This window comes from Heliangelus exortis, chromosome 18 (assembly GCF_036169615.1).
Source record: "Heliangelus exortis chromosome 18, bHelExo1.hap1, whole genome shotgun sequence".
NCBI lineage: Eukaryota > Metazoa > Chordata > Aves > Apodiformes > Trochilidae > Heliangelus > Heliangelus exortis.
Window position 1 is genome coordinate 8,791,977 of NC_092439.1, and position 22,774 is coordinate 8,814,750.

The following is a 22,774-nucleotide window of genomic DNA, read 5'->3' on the forward strand; positions in this document are numbered from 1 at the left end:
GTGATCAAGCTGTGTTATTCAGCTATTTGAAATTTCTTGATCAAGTGATCCCTGTTAGTTTAGATATTAATAATCAAAATCTTAAACTTCTAAATGAACTCTAAAGTGCAGAGATACCATTCAGGGAAGATTACCTTTCTCCCTGTACAGAAGAAATTACAGCTATCCTACTACAGGGGGTAGTAACAAGTCTAAGCAGTTTTTTCTGTGTAATTTTAGCTCTGCTTGTAGTAACCAAAAACAGGTGCCACCAAGTTCTTGACATACCTTATTGGTTGATTTTCTCTATAAAGACACTGCTTTAAAATATTCACTTTGGAAGAGCTATATTTTTGTAGCTCAAATTAAATACAGGAAGTTCAGCTGAGTTTATTTATTTTTGTTCAAAGTGAAGAATTACTTGAGCCTTGCTAAGAAAATTAATTTGGCCTGCCCAGTTAAAGTCAATTTGGTGACTACTGTTTGAACCAGTAACTGATGTCTAAGCAGATAAGCAATACCTTTTTCAAGAGCAATCCATGAGAAATGTTGTCTGCTGTCAGAAAGGCTGATACAAGATGTGTGATAGACCCAGCTTCTCCACAGTGAGGTCGAAACAGAAAAGTGCACATGCCTCTTTCCCTGAGGAGATTATAAACAAGTTCCACTAACAAAAAATGCACTGATCTTCATGTATCTTACAAATAATTATAATTAACATTGGAATTAAAAGAAAAAAAAAAGTTACACATTCTTATAGAGACTGACGTGACATCTGATCAGGCCTACTTATGGGCTTTTGTCAAAAGGGGTAGGTCCCTCTACCCAAGCCTTTTCCACTACCTGACCTACTTGTGTTTTCTTTCTTCTTTCCTTCCCCAGTTACATCTCATTTAGCAATTGTTTAGCTACTGGGTCAACAGTTACTGAACTGATTTTTGTTGAGGGAACTGGCAGATGAGATGTTAAATGAACTGATACAACCTGTGGCTACACAATTTGTGGATTCAAAATTATGGAAGAATTGGAACTACATTGCCAAGAGCTGGCTAACACTACCTAATGACAACCTCCCATCTCTCTAGGCTAAGCATAATATAACACCACAGCCTCAGCAGCACAAAGGTGATCTGGGTGTGTTAGTTATTACACTATTCACATTGTAATTTCTAGACCTATTTAATTTTTATGATCTATATTAAAAATAATGGTGGATTTTAGGTTATAGTGGACCCCATTACTCAGTGCAGAAAACTGTCCCTCCCATAGGTATCTAGAGATGTTCAAAACTATGAATTTCAACAAGGACTACTAGAGTTCAAGGCAGTTCTTAAAATGGATGCTTAGTAAAGATTGTCCAGAAAATGGATGTGACTTCACTAATACTACCAGAATTGTAAAACAGTCTTGTAATGGACTGGCTGTGGTGCCTCTAATACTCAGTATGTTTAACATCAACAGTTTTACTGACTCACTGATGATCTGTCATTATCTAACCTAGCTGTAAAGAATATTTAATTATTATCTAGGGAGATTTTAAAAAACAGTAGTTGAAAAATTGTTTTGAGCTAAAAAAGAAATGCAGAAATTATGACAGAATCTCTCTTCGGAAAAGAAAAAAAACGTAGACTGCAGAGAATGTTAAAGTCAGAAGAAAGGGATGACCTAGATATCTGCTGTACTGTGGCCTTTCTGTTATAAAACTAACAACTAGGTCTGGTTTCTGCAGGTACAAGGTAGCTTGACGTGGATTTTTTATTATGAGTTTTGCTTATATAGGAAAAGAAGTGCTTGAACAGCATTGGGACAGAAGAAATAATATTTTAAATGTTAACTTAGATAAGAGCTGTTAAAGTGACAGATCCGTGAACCTCCTATAAGAAACTCCCAAAAGTTTTACATAGAACTGTTAACTGAATCCTTGCAATGTAAGTGGTGGCACCATAATATCAATGGATGACCTCACTTTGAGTCAGTTGTGCAGGTCACTCAGTGAGTCAGGGACAAAATCTCAAGTTGAATTTCAGGCTTTTACTGAGCCTCGTGCCAAAATCTGCTTTTACAACCATGATCTCACTTTCAGTATCGTAACTCCCTTGCATTACTTCCTAGACATCAGTCTCAAAAGTAGTAAAACTGAATGAATTAACAAGCCTGCTAAAGTGAATTAGCTACCTGTGCACTTTATAATTACACCCTCCTTTGTCTGTCTTTGATAACAACAGTCTTGCTTAAACCAGTATTTCACAACAGAACTTTATATCTCTTAAATTACCTATTAAATATCTCTTAAATAGCAAGCTACTAAGAGTTACTATGTATTTGGAAATCCATTGTAAATCCAAGCAGGGGTGAACACATCAATTTTGTGGGGTTTCTTCTTTTGTTTGATATATTCAGGTGTAAGGAATTAACAAAACAAAAATATACATAAATGTCAATCCAAGATATTAATCTGATGCCTTTATAATATCTGAATATTTCATTTGAATTAATTTTGCAGTTAACATTGTCATATGCTCCTCTTTTTAAAATAATTCAAGATAGCTTTCACTTCAAAAGATATTTGATCTAAATGCTGGCTTAGATTGAGACCAAGTTTATTGATTTTATTTTTTTTTCTGGAAGCTTGTAAAAGAGAAAAATTACTACTTACCTCCTAAGGTTGTTTAGCAACATGATGTTCACATACATGTAATACAAATAATAGCTGTATGGGGGATTCTTCTCACTGGTCCAGAGGTCAGGGTTAAGGCTCTTGTCAGAGAACATATGGCCACTATGTTTGGATTCATCATCAACACTGTCAAAGCCAGTCACCTGGTAGGAGAAAAGATTCACAAAAATCACTTTTCAAGGAGCAAACTTCAGTGTTTCTTACTTTTGCTTCAGGGCTTGCTTGTACAAAAATTGTAGTCTTCCTTCATTCCCCTGCTTATGCTAGTGGTGCTACTGCTCTGCCCTGCAACCATGGCAAGCAAACAGCAGGAGTAATATATTTTCTCAAAGGAGAAAAATAGGAGGCCCAGGTGCACAAAAGCCTTCAGACTCCTGTGGAGGGCACAGGCTTGTAATCCTTTAAACACAACTACTTTATTATTTGAAAAGCATCTGAAGGCCAGAGGCTCCCAAGAAACCCGAGTTCCAATCTGGGGCATGAACAGAAATGTGTCTTTTAATCACATCCTAGCAGCTACATCCCCACCACTCTCCTGAGATCCACAAGTATCTACACAATGCTTCATTTCAGTTACCTCCTTTTTGGAGGCCAGTCCCAGAGGCAGGCTCAAAGTATACATCCTGGCTTACAATGTTCCCTCTGCAGAAGGGCATGCAAAAGTTTTTGGTCATTCTTTATAAAGAGGATTACCGAAAGGACAAGTAAATAGCCTTTGAGTTGTTGCAGAGGAAATAAATGGGAACTATTTGACAACGGGACCTTACCCAGGCTTTTTTTAAATTGTATGTCAGAGCTTTAAAACAATAATACAAGTAATCCATGTAGGAGGGAGCTTTTTTAGTGTCTGGCAACAGATAAGCACAAACAAAATTTATGAGCAGCAAAAGATCTTTTGTGTGAGACAGAAAATCCAAACATACTTACATATTTGAGGAAAAGGTGTAATTCTTTGTGATCTTTGGGATTGATTGTTGCTTCAAACAAAGGCACAAAGATGTTCTCCAACATTTTCCCAAAACTAGGCAGAATATTTTTTGACCGAAATATGTCACTGAAGGGGAGAAATACACACAGTTGTGACCATTCTTTTATTAGCTTATATTTTTCCTCCACTTTCATAATTTCTATCATTTCTATGTGTTCCACAGCTTCAGTTCTACCAGGATTCAGAAATTCAAAGTTTATGTCAGGGCAGGGATTGTCTCTGTGCTCTGTTTCCTACATTGCCTGGCACTCTGCTTCATCCAGGCTCTGCTGAAACTCCCAAGTGCTCCAAAAATAGAGGCAGTATGCAGGGATAGATGTGTCAAGAACAGTGACCCTTTCCATTACAGCAATCCAGGCATTAACCAGGGAGATAAGGAATTACCTCTGCTTCCCAAAGGTGTAACTATTCTAAATGAAAGTAGAATGTTCTGCTTTACTGAGCCTTTCAGAAAAGAACAATACTTCAGTGTGACATTAAGTGAATGACTTAATGAAAGCATTGACTCTGTGAGAAATCAGTACGTAATAAATTAAAGGAAACTTTCTCCCTAATGAGACACTCTGGGAAATATATGTGACCATGACAGCCCTTTCTCTATTCATTTATGAACTGTGCATTTCAAAACATGAAGGTCAGCTATTAAAGCTGACAAAATTATCATGGGAGATTGTACAAGAACATACAGTATTAAAAACAACTATTTAATATATTAAAGTCCCAAAGGATGCTTAAAAACTAAGAAAAACTGATACTGATTTAAGCTTTCAAACAAGCAGTCTGGGTTGCACTTCCATGTTCATTGTCATTAAGACACAGATGTTAAAGGAATTTGATTATAACAGTTTTATAGAGCATTTTCTACTCATCTGTGGAGTTCACTTATTTTCATTACTAAATTGTATATTAACTTGCCTTTGAATACAGCTGAATTTCAGCCAGTAGGAACTTTTGGTTTTAGTAGTATCTTCAGACTTACAAATAATTCACAGCAGTTTTAAATAGCCTCATAAAGACTAATTTTAAATCCCATCTCCTGCCTTTCCTCCCCAGACTGTCAACAAAGCTGCAGCAATGGTCAAGAATAAATTTCCCAGGCTGTATCTTATAAAAAGAACTACAGAACAGCTCATAAACCATCTTAAAAATACAAGAAATTATAACAAAATAGTGGTACGATTAATACTATTAAAATTAGTGGGAACTGATTACTTACTAGATTCTGGGGACCTGAATTATCCAGCGCATATTAGGGGAATAAACTTTATGTTTAATGAACCATTTTGCCAAGTTCAGCCATTCATCTGGAGACCGTCCGTAAATGGATAAGCGGGGTTCTGTATACTGGTACTTACTTTCTTCTAGTTCACGGGCTACTTCCTATTAAGTAATAGATATATTTGCTTTAACACGGGCACTGAAGATAGTGATACTGACAGCTAGTACTATATTTACCATTGTATTTTCCTCAGACCAGATATAACTGTCTTGTCACTCTTTAAAGATAAAGGGAACCTCTTGTCTGTTAATCCATTATTTTAGGTATCTAAATATTCTACTAGCAAGGTATCTCAGATATCATTTCAGTATAAATAACTGTAACAGCTAGATTTGGCAGGACAATATTCAGAGGGGGTAATTACTAACGTTTGTAACACGTTTAAAATCAGTAAATCAAAATTATACTATTTAAACTGGACTGAACTGCTACATAAAATATGGAGACCAATAAAGAATCTGACTCATATTCTGTGGCATCTAGCAATTCTAAGACCTCTCTTTAGACAAGCACTTCTATACATCTAAGAAGAGTTGACATCTAGTTGATAAACACTAATTTTTTGTTGTCAGAAAAGAATTTGAAGCAAATTGCTAGAGCAAGCCCAATAGTTGGAATCACTTAACCATTGCATTAGTGCAAGAAACAATTATGACATCACAAATCTTTTACAGACCTTCCTTTCTCTACAGCTTGAAAAGCTTGAAACATTTACCTTGACCATACGAGCAAAATATTCACCACCAATATAGTTCTCAGTTTTCAAATACAAATCCCTCAGTTCACTGGCACCAACTGGATTGTATTTGGAATTGAATTTGTCAAATCGATGAAATGTTTGACGACCCTGGATGAGCAAAAAAAGCCAAGTAACTATGGTTTTAAGTACAGATAATAGTTAAAAGTTAAATCGCCTTGCAGTAAAACACACAAAAAAGAAAAAGCCTGTGCTAACTTACTTCGAACACGCGAAGTAATGCATGAGTTCATAATCTTAAATAATTTATCATCTAACAGCTAGAGAAAGCAGACTTTCACCTGAGGAAACAGTTTTCCTCTTTTATTTTGTCATTTTAATAGACTTACTGCATGAACATCTAAAGAATCTACAGTGAGGTCATAAGGGTCCATGTGAAGGCTTTCAAAGACTTGCTTTAAAGTCATCTTCTTGCCTTTTTTCTCTGCAACAATCCTATCAGGCTCCGTTTGATATGTGTGCTTAATAAACCGCAACAAGTGCTTCTGGTTCATGCAAGCAGCAGCATGGATATGAGTATCAACCTGAAATCAGAAGAAGGTTATTCTTGCTCATAATCTACAAACATAAATAAGCAAAGTATCTATGTCAGCTCTTTATTTTCATACTTTAGTATTTTTATGTTTAGAAGAGTATTTTATTCTTCTAAAGTAACAAATTAATTAGTGTCTAAGCAAGTCAAAATGTTTAAAAACCCCAAGATTTTTATTTCGGTTAATTACTCAAGCAAAACTATAAATAAAGTATCCCCCAATTAATAGTTTCCTTTTACTTCACTGAAGGACACTTTGATCCTTTAGTATCCTTTTGTTTCACCCATGAAACAATGATATATTCCTCATTAAATTAAAGGTAGTTATTTAATTTGCAGTTTATACATACAGACATTCTTGGAGCCTTTTAAGGGTAAATCTGTCTCCCCGGGAATGTTAATAACTTGACTACAGACCAGGATATAAAGAGAATCCTAAACGTTAACATTTAATTTTTAATCACTCCCTAGTTCAAATATGCTGCACTCTGTAAACTCTTACACTCAGTAAACATAATACTGTCCCAAAGTACACAACAGGAAGTACATTACTAATGCACAGTAAGCAGTGCTGTATCTAAAATAGTAAAAACAGCTGCACTTAACATATTATTACACTCCTCCAGGTGTTCGTATGGACATTTAAACCCTAGCGCACTATATTATGCATAGTCAGGTTAATAATAGTCTTCTGTTTTAGAAATAAATGTTGTTTACTATGAACTTTCTGGACCAGTAAAATCCTACAAACTATGAGGTTTGGTCAACTTATACTCAAGGTCAAATTAATCTTCAATTAAAAGAAAAAACACAGTGACTGACAGAAACCTATCTTGGAAAACATTATATGTCATCAGTGAACCCACCTTTTGAGTAGATGAAAACAATGGTTAACACATATTAATTAATTCCCTTAATTCCATCATTTCACTCAAGCAGTGGTTGACATCAGTTTTCTTGCCATTAAAGGATGGCAGAATTCCCTTCACTCAGTATCTCTCCATGCAATGAAGCCAACTGTTTTTCCTCTGTACTTGTTCAGTTCAGACTGGCTTTTGCCTCTCCATATTACCTGACCACCCACTCCATTCTGTCTGCAGGCTTTGTGAATGAAATGCTTGTACTTCTCAGGCAAAATGGTTACATCTGTGTACAAATAACAGCTTTAAGGAGTTCCCACTGCCTTCCACATCATGTCTCATCAGCACCAACTCATCTTCCTGCATTGCTCCTCTTACCTTCCACTGTCTCAAACCTCCACAAAACATCCATCTCAGGTCTACTTTATGGATGCTTATTTGAGCGAATCAGAAATGGAGTGTTGCATTAGGCATATGTTGTAGATTCAGAGTGACAAGTAATAAATTCAGCGAAACAAATGCCAAGGGCATCCCTTTTAATGACATTGAACTTTTCCAATACATAGATTAGTAGCATCCACAGATGCAAACTACCTATTCTTTCAACACATGCACTTTAACTCATAAATACTTCTATGAGCTTCATGAACTTCTACACCAAATTTTCTGCAGCCTTTGCTTCCATGCTGGATTGAAGAAAAATTATTCAACTTCCCACTGCTAAATTCCCTGCTCACCAATATATTCATATTGCATCAGGTTTTCAGATAACATGCAACAGGTTTCTACAATGAGCTTGATTCCTCCCTTGAAGCTCTAAAATAGGCATGAGAGGCAACAGACACAAATACTTTGCCCTAGGGTGGCACAGCAGTTCTCCTGGCAGTTGAAACAGTCCCTGGGCAAAGCCCCTCAGGAGCAATTTTCCAGTTCCAGCTTAATCAGTGAAAAAACTACCTTTGGTTGCATTCTGGTTAAGTCCAATATATAAGATTGGACTTAAATCTCCTGTTAAATAAGGGAAATATTTATCTTGGGATTTACTTCACTGGAGAACTACTGAACCAGGGAAAAAAATGGGGGGAGGGGAACCCACCCCCCCCCAACAGTAACCTTTGATTGTCATGCCAGTAAATAATGCTTGTGCCATTTACTTTCCATAGAGTGTTTTATAAAAATACTACTTTAAGCAAGATATACTCAGTGCATCAAGAATTTTTAAAGCAGTAACTAGCAGTAGGAGTGGTCTCTTGACAGACAAGAGCAAGCTTGTTCTTGTTCTCTTGAACGAGGGTATTGCCAGAGGGGAAGTGATGCACATTTTGTGCTTTTGAACAACATGAATCCATTTGTTGGTGGGATTATTTAATAGTAGATAATTTTAAAATAATTAAGATATGGCCAGAGACATGAAACATTTGCCTTAAAATCAAAAGCTGAACTTGACAAGTACAATCCTGTTAACTACAGCTTCTCAGTAATCAAGCTTTTGTCTAGGCAGTTACCTGATCCCTACCTTTGTCCTTTGCACCTCTCAGTCACCATGTGTTTTATTATTAACATCTCTGTTGCTAGCAAAGTGTTTCAGCTGAGTGTGGCATGGATTAAGTTGCCCAGGAGTAAGTGGGAAAACTGTCAAGTTAGGAGCTGACTCTACCACTTAAGTCCTTCTTGAATGAATTAGCTAATAGATCCCTCCCATACACACGTTTAACAGATAAAATGTGAAATTCCTTAGAATTTACCTAACAACTTATCTGCTTCTAGCCTTGTGATAGACAGGGGTGCATCATCACTTCCGATTAGCAGATTTTGTATTTGACAGTTTATTACCACAACAGTAGCAAACACTCAGCAGCCAGCACACTGGACATTACAGGGAAAATCAAAAAGACTTTTTGATGTATTAGTAAATCAAAACATAATGAGAAGGATTAAAATATTGACCTAAACCCTAAAGTTGTAAAGTAAGGACAACCTCTTCCAGCTGCCTATAGAAACAATGCAAAACAGGCCTGAAGTGGTTAAACACCAGCCAGTTTCTGCTTTGTGAAGAATCTTCCCTATCAAACTGAAGCATTCATTCTGCAGTAACTTGCTCTTAACTTCTGGAAGAGGAAGCAAATGGAGCAGCAGAACAATGTTGCTTCTATGCTTTGAAGAGAATGTATCTCACTTTAGTATGAATATGCCAGAAAATTAAATCAAGCTCTTTGATTCCCCTTACCTGTCTCCTAATTACATCAGGGACTGCTAACAACTCAGTGATCTTTTTATTTATATTTCACAGACATTTTTTACCAAATACTAATGGCAGCGTAAATCCTCAGTTCAGTTTCTGTGGGAAGCCTTTTTTTTTATTTTGACATGTGTTTAAAAACATATTTTCAATATGAAGTGACATTTTTATTTATAAACCCATATAGCTGTTCCTACTGCTGTCTGGTATGACTTACCTAGATGAAAGTAGGAAAATGCAATTGACTGTCTTCATGTGAATTAATTAAAATGAATCAAACCTCCATGTGGCTATTTTTATTCGTACACCAGGTGAGCTTTAATTGATTAACTCTGTTTCACTTTTTAAAGCAATCTACATAGAATTAGGCTCCTTTGATTCCAAGTAAGTAAACAGATAAACTTAGCATAATCCATTTAACCTACCTAGATTAATTTATCCTGGAATGTTCCCGTACAGAAAAATGTTAATATTCTTAAAACAATGTAATTCAGTTGAGTGACATGTGCACACCATTTCATACATACACTGACACTTCACTCAAGAAAAGAAGAATCACTGGAACTCCTACCAAAACCATTGTCATGCCTCTAATTAGCCCTTTTCACACTTACCTTTCTCACATTATAGAAGTCTCGATGGGGATTACTCTTGAGTTCTTTAAATTCCGACATTTCATTTAACATCTCATGTAAACTAAATTTAGATTCTAAAAAGTTAAGCCTCCGATGACAATACGTTTTTCTGTAAAAGAAAAAACAAAAATTAATTGTAACTTAAAATTTTTTCAGGTTCAGAAAGAACTTGGAAGTTTTCAGAGTAAAAACTTTTTTTAAAAAAATTAAGACCAAGACAAATCCAGTCTTCTGGTTAAGTAGGATATACAAGCATACAAGTTAGTATCTGACATGATTTCAGACCAAAGCTATTAGTGAAACCTCAAACTGAACTCTACTTAACTGTATTATCTCCTTTAAGTTGTCCAAGCATTGTTATCACTACATCTGCAGTTCTTTTAGTAATTATAACCAGAGAGAGCCTAAAACCCATAATAAAATGTGATGTCAATTGCTGCTACTCTGAAACTATACCTCCAGTAGAGCAGATCAGATATAACCACCTAATCCAGACTTACTCACTATAGAAATAATTTTTAAAATTTCCTGAAGTTTATTTTTTGCTTTTTCATGCAAATATAAGAAGACTAAATCAAATAGAATTTTATTTTTTATGCCTTATAAACGCATATTGTGTAGAAATACTTTCAAAAATAATTTCTTGTGCTCTTCTTGGAAAAAAACATGCTTTTTTGTTCCTGCTTGCTTAACTCCTGTCTTCACTGTCATCTTGTTATGTTTCTCGTTCTATTTTTATTCAATGACATGTCTTTTCTCTTCACCATCTGTCAGTTCTTATTGAATCTACGATACTTTGTAGCACTACTAATGTAATAGCCTTTTTTTTTTTTCTGCTTTATTGTTGACAATCTCTCCTCAATGGAACACCAATCCCTTAATGGATTTGAAAGTCCTATTTAAACAGAGTCTGGCTGTATCTGATACTGATCAAGACCTTTTTCCTGACTGGAGGAAGTGTTTGTTGGATTATACTACTATTCAAATGACTGGAATACTGAGGAGTAGGGGTTACATTCCACCAGTTTAAGAACAGCAAAGGTTAAAGAACAGTGGGTTCCTGACGCCCAAGGGGCCCCATGTGTGATAGACCTAAATGTCAGGAAAGCACTCACTGCAAAGAAGGGCACAATAGCATTTGAAGAACTTACACAACAGGATTACTACAAAGACTTTTTCCTTTGGGTTTGTGTGTTTTATCAGGGAGTGTGAATCAACATGCAAAACCTTAATCTGAAGAAGTGAAAGGAACAGATCATAGAGTCATTTGGATTAGAAGGGACCTTAAAGATCATCTAGTTCCAGCTCCCCTGCATGAGTTGGGACACCTCCCACTAGACCAAGGTGATTATGACCAGAAGCACTGATCATGCTGGTGGAAACACAGGCTTTTGGTCTTGGAAAAGTGCTTAGGAAATGGGACAGTTCTGTTCAGACCATTCACTATCAATGCACAAGGCAGACAGATGATGATGCAGATGTCAGATACAAGACTTGGGAAATAATGCACCAGCTGTGACCACCTTGTCACATTGTACATTATAATCTCTCCATCAGGCAGGGCATATAGCTCAGAAAAACAGTCCAGGTTCCTGCTTTGTTCCATCCTAGTGTGGATCCTTTTCGTTTCCTGGTGCTGAGGCAATGAGAAACCTCAGTGTTTCCAGTTCTAAGCTGGGAAGTAAACTTCAGAACTTTCATTGCATGTTGGACAGACAGATTGTTTTGTCATGAGTGTAACTGTACTAGAGTTGTTCTATTACTAGTTTTCAGATATTTCCCAGGAGTTTGATCATTCTGAGAAACTCAGATCTTTCAATTGTGTATAAGTAGATCAGTTTTCCGCATGAGCAGTTAATTCACATCTGAAACAAATCAGACCCTATATATGCAGGGTTTCTCCTCATGCAGCAAGAGCAGAGCTGACTTGAAGGAACTCTGGGCAACTGTTTAAAAACCTCAAATGCAGCATAGGCCAGATCAAAATAAGAAAGATGAGGTTCAAGTTTCAGTTCCCATGCCTCAAGAAGTTTAGGTCAGATTGTACATGACTGTGAACATTTAGCCAATTTCTTCCTTTTCTGTTAACTGGTTCTCATTTTGCTATAGTTGATGCAAAGAAACTATGCAAAGAAGTTAAATATATCTGTATGTTGCTGTTTTTTATCCAAGTCTTTGTGTGATGCATTAATGCTTGGAGAAGGGGAAAAAACCCACTACTGTAGAATGTGTGCACTGAGGAATTAAATGTTTAAAAAGTGAGAAGTATTACACTATAGGTAACCAGCAGCCTGCAGGGGCAGAGAAGAAAGAAAAACATACGTTGGACCATCTGCAATTAGGGCAAGAACGTGACTCAGGTCAAGTGTATAGGTCTCCAGGTCAGGATATGGCAGACTCCGAGGCTCGTTGTGTTCCATCATTTCTTTGTTATCATAAACAAATGGAACACCACCTTTTATCTTGATAACATAATCCAAATTATCTGGAGCGTCATCAAGATTGTAAGGATCTTCATTTTCTTCTGGGGGTGAATGGAAATCTGGAAATAAATTTATAATACATTTAAAAGAAATAAACAAAAAGCAAAGAAATTACAAGAAAAAACTTTCTACTTCTATAATGCTTCATTTCATTAAAATCATGTTTTCAGTATTTATAAATGACCTGTTGTTACAACACAGGCTTTAACTGCAGTCCCTCTCTAAGCCAAGTGTCTACCTTAATTCAAATATTATACAATATTAGAGTTCTCTGAAGCAGTTGTACAAACAGATTTAATACTATTCTTCATTAACGTGTGATGACACAAGCTTCCAAAAGTATTTAAATTAGAATGGTTGAAAGTATAGTTGAGATTTTTGAACAATAAAGCAGTTGTTGACTTCATACCCACCTTCATTATTTTCTTTTCACCTTCTGACTCACTATAGTAATTTTAGAAGTTTGTATTTAAGCACACAGTAATGCAGCTGTTCTCATAATGAAACCAGAAAAGAACAGGCTGTGCCTTACTTCTTCATCTCTGTCCTTCCCACAATCTAGTGAGCTAGGCTGATGCATACGTTCTAGGACTGGATCCTCTTTCTCCAAACCATTTAGTCAATACACTTCAACCATGGTAGAGCAGGAAATAATCTAAGACTGAGCTTCTCTGCCCACGGTAGTGGTTGATTGTAGGCTTTGGAGGTCTGTGGGGGTATTTTTTTGGTTTTGTTGTTTTGACTGGGTGGGTTTTTTGTTGTTTGATTGTTTGTTTTTTAATATAACTCCTTATTTTTAATTGCTTTTGAATGGAAAGCACAGAAGCCATGAATAGTACAACACAACTCTCATTTTCCCCTTGGCCTTCTGATCATGACTGAAATGAAGCACCAGAAAAACAGATGGTATTTGTTCAGTACAGTTTTGCAATTCCTTTACAAAATTACAAATATATTTTTCTGATAATCAGAAGATTATCTGGAAGATAATGTTTATGTGAACATTCAGACATTATAACTCATACTGGTGAATGTTCATGGCTTCTTTTAAGGTATCTTACTAATGCAATTGTCATAAATAAGTATCCCAACTATATTTATGTCAACTGAACTACAGTTTTGGACAGAGTCTTGTCACTGAGATTTCTTCTTTTACCTGTTCAGTTAAGCCAAGATAGAAAATAACTACTCCTTTTATTCACCTAGAGTACCTGAATATGTATGCTATAAACTGATACCATTCTTATCTCTAACTATCTCTATTTCAATAACTATCCAGCTCAAACTTGTGGTAATAAGGACATTGTGTACAGATATTCTATGGTTTGTATCAAATTTAAAATCATAACTCTACAAGTTATTAGTATTAATGATAGCTTGGAAATATCTTCCTGACAGCTGTTCCAAAATATCCTTCTTGTCTTGGATACTCAGTATACTGTTCTCTTTACAGTCTGTATATAATAGAGGCTTGAAAACATGTTTATTCACCCTCTTCCCGCCACTGAGATAGAGGGTAATTGAGTTGAAATGTCACTTTATGGCTAAGAATACATTGCCAAAAATATAGACACATCTACAGTGGCACGCTTAATGCACAAGGAAAGCTTTCAAGACACAACCCAGCTAAGAGACAAATATAATCTGTGACACATGTAGTGGGGAATATGTTCAACGTAATAAGACTTGCTGAGAGAACACAGTTTATTAATCCAGGCAAAATGCCCAAATGACTACACAGCTTCCAGTCTTGACCTGAGAAGTGCACCATGCCTGTGAAATTACTGACTCAAGGTTCACTAACCAGCATGTCTGTATTGTGATTTAATTCATAATGCAAGATGAGCTCATAATCCCTTTTATTTCAGTACACCAACATCAGCAGGAATTAATTTTCACTTTAAACAATATCAGTTTATCTTTTTCCTGCAGGAACACGAGTGTACTACTTACCATCATCCCATTTACTATAGAAAAAACAAAAAAAAAAAAATCCAAAACAACCAGCCAAACAAAAAAGAGCAATCAATGTATGTTTTTAGCTCTTGACAGCTTCAAAGTTTCAGATTAGACACAGGATTTATAACTCGGGTCCATCAGTGACTCTCCAGCACTAACAGTAAATTCGAGAGAGGCAGAGACACACAGAAGAGATCACAACAGTTACCTTTACTACAGCAGCACATGGGTTTAATTCTATATTTTAAAAAGAACAGGGAAGTTCACCTGGATACACTTCATCTTCAACCTTCCATTTTTCATCCCGCATGCTACACAGATACTGAGATGTTGTTCTGGGAAAGCGATGGTAGGCAAGACGCGAATACTTTTCTCGAATGAGAAGAGCTTTCACCAGACTCTTGGCAGCTTGTTCATAATCATCAACTGTAACCTGAAAGGAAAGCATGTATAAATACTGACAAAAATAAAACATCAGCTTTAGCAACAAGCTGAATCCACGCCAGTAACAAGAAGACCCAGTTTCCAGAAATCTAAATGTATGTGGCTTGATAATGAAGATCATATCCAAGGTCTCAAGAAGCCAGTGAGAGAAACAGCCCAAGTACAATACACAAAACAAACAGAGATCTTTTTCTCGTACCATACATTAACCATTTATTTAAATACCTTGTTATGTTTTTATCTATTAGATTTATTTTTTATGATAAAAACTATAAAACTGCCTAATCTTTATTTTAACTGTCTTGCAAATCAATGAGTTCACAAAGCAATTTACCGTTTGTTTCAGAGAGACATAACACAGTGGTATCCCACACTTTATATACATTAGTTCCTTGTGGCTTGGGATTCGTTTTTTCCCCTAGAAGCAGAAAGGAAAAAAGAAATGGTTTCTTACCCCTGCACAGTAGTCCCCACTAATTGAAACTCTCTGAAACTCTGGTACATCATACGACACTTGGACTGGCAGAAAAGAGCTTGGCAGAACTGGTGTTGCAGGAGACCGAACAGGATTGGATGATGGTGCTTTCCACTCCTGAGGCGGAATTTGTAATGACAAAGATTGGGATCGAATCATCTTGAAACTTTTCTTCCTACAGATTCATGGTGTAAAGCACAAAATAAGCCACAGTATAAATTAGTCATACTAATTTATGTAGCTAAATTGACTAATTGACTTCATGTAGCTAAACTGACTTTTCTCACTTCGGTTCCAGAAACATGAATACAAGTGTTGTCCAGCTGATTGTCTGCAGCTAACTGGGTGCATGTGTTTAGTTTTTAGAGGCTTCTCTGTTTGCCTTCTTTTTGAAGAGTCTATACACATCCAAGCTATTTGGTGTCAGACTGCTCTTGAGCTCACATGACTCTAGGAAATAGTCTAGCCAGTCCACTGAAGTTAAGATAGTGGAACAACCTGGCATCAGGATAGGGCTGCATCTCTTGAAGAAAAATCAAACTAAATCAGGTTTGGCTTCATTAGATTCAAGGATAAACCAAAGGTGGACTGTACTTTTTTTTTTTTTTTCCCCCCTGAGAAAACTCAAACTGTGTCTTTTTATTGCTTATAGTAGCTAGATTTTATCTCTTAAAATAAGGGAACCTAAGAATAACCTCATTATGCCAATACCACTTTTCACCTTCTCCCTTGAAGTTGAATTCCAAGTCTTTGCTTTCATCTATTTTTACACAGTGTAAGAAGCATCATACCACTGCCATTTTCTCTGTTTGCCGTTTTTTGAATTTGCTGTTTTTCTGAATGAAACTAGAATAAAGCCAGGGAGAATTTTTCTTTTCCTTATTCTTTTTACATTAAAGTTTTAGGATTATGTTCACTTCTACCCAGCTATGCTGTTTATTAAACTTGCATAAATGATACCTATGCTATTGCTGGAAATGCAGCTGAGACAACCTCACCAAACCAAGCTCCCTAGGGCCCATCCCCACACCTTCTACACAGCATGGAAGGACATCACAGGTGCCCTTGGTACCTGCTGTTGACCTCTCTCTTAAAGTAATAAGAAGCAAAATGTTATTTGCCAGGTATTTCAATATTAAGTCAAACTCATTTAAAAACTACTTTCCACTAAGAAAGCAACTATTGAACAAACCTTTTAGCTGTTTCCACAGACTGTTGTTCTGCCAGTTCCTTCTGCAGTTCCCGCTCCTTGGCCTCCTTCTGCCCAATAGGGCAGTCTTCAGGCACAGTGAATAGTGACAGGGCATCTTTGCTGTCTTCTTCTCTGAGAACTTTAGCAAATACCTTCTCTGCCAGAAGTCGCACATGCTCGTCAACCTCAGAGATGTTCAGCTTTGGAAACTGTCTGGGCATCTCAGCTAATAAGGTAGACATTTGACAAAGTTATAAGAAGAATAAAGATATTCAAAAGACTAGTGTTAGGGTTTTTTTTTCATGGTATGCCTATCTAAAATTACAAGCTTAGAGCAAAAGCAGAATAAAGTGGAACAGCTAAGCAGAATTTGACCTACTATGCAGTACACAAGAACCACGGTATCCACTGAGCATCTTTACTTGTGGAGCCATGCCAGTTTGTGAATTAGGAGCTTCTTGGTATACACATGAAGATGCCTAACAGATATACATACAGATTTGCCAGTTAAGTCCCCCTTGGATAATCAGATAGACTATTAGGATTTGCCATAGAATGTATACTTAGCTGTGTGTACCTGCACTGAACTTGGAAAACACATTCATTCAGTTGCCTGCCTTCTTTCCTGCTCAGTGACTTCAAAATTAGAGCCACAAGCAAGTTAGAAAAGAAGGTTGCATGTTTCTACTTCACCCCACCCTTTCCACAAATAAAGTCATGGAGCTGCTGTGAAGTACAGTGGTTACACAGCAGGAGCAAGTACAGTGTAATGAATGACTTTTTTTTCATTTGCTTCCAGTAGTTATCCCTTTTTTAATTGAATGTGGGAAGCAGATAGGATATGGACTTCAATTTCTACTTGGCATTTAAATGTTTTTAAGTAACCTTTCATGACAAAATGTTTCCATTTTGTTGTAGCATCACTGCTGAAAATACTATCTTTAGTGGTTTTTCTGTAGTTTCGGGGCTTTATTTATATTTCACTATCATACAACCCACAATATTAATTTTGGCATATCTGGTAGCATTCTGCAGGGTAAAAAATATACAGTGTTTGTAAGCTTCTGGCCAGCATTATTTATCATGTACTATAAAGCTTTTTGAATGCCTTCAGTGTGATGGAGTTTGTAATAAATAAGATTAAATTCTTATTGCACAAGTTAAAAATAGTAATAAATATGTCACAACAAATGGATCAAAGCACCGCCAGAATGTGGAGTCTGGGTCCAAAACTGGCATTTCTGAAGCCTTTTTGGTTACAGAAATGCGAATATATTTTAGAAGATGGTGTTCATTTAAATAACGAAGTATGCTGAAAGTCAGCTAGGCAGTTTTTAATCACTCCAGGAATAACTTATCAGGGCCCCCATTACAGTATTTCTGTAGGCATGCTGCAAGTTTCACATGTTGATATGTGATCCATTTGATACGTGATCCTGTTGTTTTCAGCCTAAAAGATTCTAATTAATGTTCACCTGTTTTCACAGTTGTTTTGAGAACACTTGCTTTTATTCTAAAAGCAAATACAGTATGAAAGGGTGATGAGAGATACATTGGACTATAACATGGCAATTTAGTGATCACATTATTTTGTGTTCTTATTTTGCAAGAACCAATTCAGAACCCAGTCGAAAAAGAGCACTTTTAAAGAACTGTGGATCTGACTGTGCAATTTTTCTGCCTGGAGAGTATTTGATTTTGCAATTAAGTCTTCATAAAAATCACATATAACTACATAAGCACCAAAATACATACATGTTTAACTAAGTGGTTCTATTACAATGCACTACAATGTCTTAGAAGCATCCAAACTTAGATTTGGTTTCTCAATTTCAGATGTCAATGAAGTCATGAGTCTTCCCACTGTCCCAAATGAACACAGTTGTCTGCAATGGTAACTTGTCACACAAACAGTTGCCAGCAACAGGGGTCTTTTGGACCACACTTAAGCCAGGCAAGAACAGTCTAAATAGTTACTCGACTATGGTAGGATTGCTAGTAATAATAGTAAAATGTGAAGAAATAATGGTTCTTCAGCTGCTAAATCAGCAATTAAAATATTTTCAGTACTGGCTGGCTAGGACAGGAAAAAAATCATCCGTTTATGTTTAACATTGTCTGAGTACTTTCCCACTATTAACTTTTTTCTAAAAGAATTGTCATCAGAAACAGATATGTTATTTTAAATCATTGCTATAAGATAGTGAAGAGTCAGAATGTATGATTCTCTACTAAGACCTAAGTTTTTTTCTTTCTCCCAGAACCTGGTATCATGGCCTCCAGTCAAGCAAATGAGAGACTAAGGCACAAAACACTTTGATAAGTAGGTGCTCCCACATCACTGCTAGCTTATGTCACAAAAATGAGTTTTATAAACCTAAAATAACTGAAAGGCACCTCATGCAATACTCGTGCAATCTGTGCCGTCCCAAAGTGAAAGAAGGATGAGAATCGTGTATCTGGTATCCTTCCATACAAGTGATATCTTTTACCCAAGATGAGTGACTGGGAGAGCAACAACTAGAGATCGTAATGGAATGGGGGGGATGTATGAATGCCACCCAGCAACCAGCAAATGCTCCTTTCCTAAATATTTTTCTCACAGAAAGGCTACTTTGTTTCCCCTTTATTTTTGCATCATCGTGGGAAAAAAGAAAGCTATTTCTTTTGGAACATACTGCATAAAAATGATGCAATGGTTATTTTAAAAGCAATTATTGAGCAGAAATTTAACGGGCTTGAATATATTATGACCATACACCAGTAAAACAACGGCCGCCGCCTGCACACCCCCACAGACGGTCGGGGGGGGGGGGGAGCCGCATCCTGCCGCCGCAAGCAGGTGGGGCCGGGCCGGGCCCCGCCGCAGGAGCCCCGGACACGGTGGCCCAGGGTCCGTCCCCGCCGGGGCGGCGGCCAAGGTCACCACCACTCCGGGCCAGCCAGCCCGGCACGGCGCTGCCGCCTGCCGCGGGACTTACCTAGTGCCCCGGGGAAAGACATGCTGGGGCTGGGTTGGGCCCCGCCACCGGCGCTCCCGCCGGCTGGAAAGACTCTGTCAGAAGCCTCTGGCGGAGGGGAAGGAGGAGGCGGCGGTGGCGGGAGGGAGGAGCTGCTCCCGCCAGATGCCGCCGCTCCCCTGTGCCGCATTCACACGCCGGCCTGTCGGCCGCCCGGGTACCGCAGTGCCGCGCCGCTCCTTCCCTGGCCCTTTATGGCCGCCGCAGCCCCCGGGCGGAGGAGCGCGCTTGACTCGCCCCTGACCCCACCGGGGCGGCCAGCTGCCTCCTGGGCAGCAGCATCGCGACCCGGGGCGGTTCCGCGGCAGGTGGGGCCGGGGCGGGCGGAAGGAGGGCGCAGAAGCGGGGGGGCGTTGGGCATGGGGTGCGGTCCCGAGCCGCAGGAAGATGCAGGGGCGACCCCCCACCTCCCGGCCCGTGGGTCTGGCGCGGCGGGGGGGGGGGGGGAAAGACACAGCCCCGCCCAGCCCTGGCGCGAGGGGCGAGCGCGCGGGGGGCCGTTAACGGTCGCGCAGACGGGGCGGGACGAGGAGCGGCGCGCGCCCTGTTCGTACCTCTGTGAGGCGGCTCCCGCGCCGAGGGCGCTCGTCCCGCGGCTGCACCTGAGGCGATGGGAGTGGCGGAGGCAGGGGCGGCACCTTCCCCGTGGGGCCGCGGCCTCGGTGGGTACCGGAGGATCCGAGAGAAGCCTTTCACCCTCTCGCCGCGACTGTCCCTTCCCCTTTGGAGGCTTCAGGACAGGAGTAACACTGTCACATGCCCCCTGGCCGGCGTGGGAGGGAGCTACCCAGGGCGCGCCGCCCCGGCCCAGCCCGGGCACCTCATCCTGCCTCAGCTCGCCCGAGCTGTGAGGTGGCCGGCTCCGCGCGCCTAGTGAGTGTCCCCTTCGCAAGCGCTTAGTTCAAAATCCCCCGCAAAAAGTATTTTAATGTAGGAAACTTTAGTTTAAGACCAGAACGTTGTGAGGCTGGTGCAAAGATGACACCTGGTAAGTAAGTTTTTGAGGGTGTATCGCTATCAAAAGTGTCGTCCACAGTGTTCTTCCAATAAACAACAACAAAAAACTTTTCCGGGTAAAGAGCTCAAGATAAAAACTTGAAGCTCAAAACAACACGATTCGGCAGGAGTGAGGGTCTTAGTTTGTAAAATAATTTTACCTCCTTTTGAGAGATTCCAGGCCCTGAAGCTGAAAGGCTGAGTCGCAGAGTTGCAAATGTTTGCAAAGACCAGATATTTTTACTTACACTGGTATCAACATGCTCACTTTGGTGGGCTCATAGAAAGGAATTATAGTCACTGGAGTTGTATGAGACAAGTACTAATCTAAAGCATCTGAAAATGAGACAGTCATCCAAAACCATTAAAAAAATATGTTAAAATAATTGGAAAATAGACATTTTCTTAGCTTGGATAAAAGGCTTAAGCCGCGTGTGCATGTTTCTCCTACAGTAACTCTGAATGTCTTAATCAGCTGCCACCAGGCTACACCCAGACGAGCCATCTGCCATCCCGGAAACTGCAAACTGTAAGTATCTGGAAGTCTGACTCACAGTTGCCCTGCCCACATGATATATGAGTAAAGGACACCTGTTGCTGATGGCCATTCAGTATGCCCATTGATTGCTGATCTGTTTGTCCTGCTTCCTTTCTCCTGTTCCCCATGTCCTTTTGCTAGCCACCTGCCTGAGCTTGCCCAAACTTGCCTGTCTTCCCATCACACAGTTTGCCCAGCAGTGTGGGCTCTTTGGTATTTCTCTAATCATAATTGTGTCCTGCCTGCTGGACTCTGATGACTACTTGGTCTCCTTTTCTCAGCTTGGCAAATGAGTCTAAGATCACTGCTTCTAACTGTCAATATTCCACCCCCACTAAAAAGAATATATATATTCATCTATATCACCATATACACTAGAGCATGTCCTGAAGTTTCTTAGCCACGCATTTTTTCAATACTTCTAGGGATAGTGACTCCACCACCTCCCTGGATAGCCTGTTCCAGCACCTAATGACTCTCACAGTAAAGAAATTCTTCATAATATCTAGCCTAATCCTCCCCTGGTGCTACTTCAGGCCATTTCCTATAGTCCTATTATTATTTACTTGAGAGAAGAGGCCAGCACCCACCTCCTTTTGGAAGGTTGTAGAGCACAGTAAGGTGTCCTCTCAGCCTCCTTGTCTCCAAACTAAATATTCCCATTTCCCTCACCCTCCCATCATAGGACTTGTTCTCTAGACCCTTCTAGGTGACCATTACTACTTAAATTAGTTTTCTTTTTGTAACAAGTTAAAAAACAAAAAAGGTAAACTGAGATCATAACTTAGTAAGAGCATCAATAGTAATTGAAGTATTAACTAAAATGCTATTGCGGGATCTGTAGTAACGTCAAGATGGATTGTAAGAATAGGAGTAATGCTAAAAATTGACAAGAAAATGCTTCAAGTCCTCTCACATTTTGCAGAAGTAACTACTATTTTACAAACTATGTTTAGATCATACATTCGACTACTGGGTCCTTTTTCATGTCCTATGTCTGCTTATAATGAACAATTCACATGTATCTTTGGGAAACTGAAGTAACACTAAGCTGACACCAATGATATAGAGTATTTTGAACAGCTGATGTTGTTGTATGCTTCCTTTAGTAGCTGCAAAACATAAAGCATTAAACGTTGCATCCAGACTTACAACACCTCAGTGATGTCAGTCAATACCTTGTTAAATACTTGCCATCTGGCCCATGAAGGAATCTTTTTGCCAGTCCTGTTTGTGGGTACTTTTATACAGTGCAACTGTGTCCAGAATGATTCAAAATGTTCTGATTCCTACTGTAAAATGTCAGTACCATCTGGCAAGTAGTAATTCCCACAGTTACATTTTTCACTGTGTTAAAATGCATTTCCTTTTATCATTTTAATATTATTATGCAAGAAGTTATCCCCTTCCTTCTACCACAAAGTTACAATTGAATATATCTCTTTATTCTTGTATGTTTTCAACTTGCTTTAAGACCTACTTTAAAGATTATTCTTTTGAGGACAGTAGTAAACTCATTATTTTTCCAGTGTACATGGCATATTGAGTGCTCTCTCACAGGCAGTCTATTTTAACAAAAGGAAATGTAATATAAGTTCCAACAGAAAAAAAACCATAGTTAAATATCTCCAAAAGCTGGAGGGGAGTTTTGTTTCAAATGTGAAATGTAAATGAATCACATTATCAAATACTCTCTATTAGAAAGGAAGAATTATTCAAAT

The 22,774-nt window shown here is 38.5% G+C and overlaps 1 protein-coding gene across 4 annotated transcripts in view; it reads right to left on the reverse strand.

Moving 5' to 3' along the window:
• Positions 1–22,774, reverse strand: part of AMPD3 (adenosine monophosphate deaminase 3) — a 30,935-nt gene that overhangs the window by 5,763 nt on the left and 2,398 nt on the right. Inside the window, exons 1-12 of one of the 4 annotated variants that reach the window (XM_071762596.1) lie at positions 20,074–20,536; positions 16,500–16,725; positions 15,287–15,482; positions 14,656–14,821; positions 12,269–12,488; positions 9,926–10,055; positions 6,010–6,204; positions 5,639–5,770; positions 4,861–5,024; positions 3,584–3,710; positions 2,636–2,799; positions 501–621 (exon numbers count right to left, since the gene is read on the reverse strand). In XM_071762596.1, coding sequence (XP_071618697.1) covers positions 501–621; positions 2,636–2,799; positions 3,584–3,710; positions 4,861–5,024; positions 5,639–5,770; positions 6,010–6,204; positions 9,926–10,055; positions 12,269–12,488; positions 14,656–14,821; positions 15,287–15,482; positions 16,500–16,720 — 1,836 coding nt within the window. In that variant the 5' untranslated portion in view covers positions 16,721–16,725; positions 20,074–20,536. Of the gene's footprint in view, positions 1–500; positions 622–2,635; positions 2,800–3,583; positions 3,711–4,860; positions 5,025–5,638; positions 5,771–6,009; positions 6,205–9,925; positions 10,056–12,268; positions 12,489–14,655; positions 14,822–15,286; positions 15,483–16,499; positions 16,726–19,480; positions 19,983–20,073; positions 20,537–22,774 lie in introns of those variants that run through there. The other 3 variants (XM_071762595.1, XM_071762598.1, XM_071762597.1) reach the window with 3 other exon arrangements.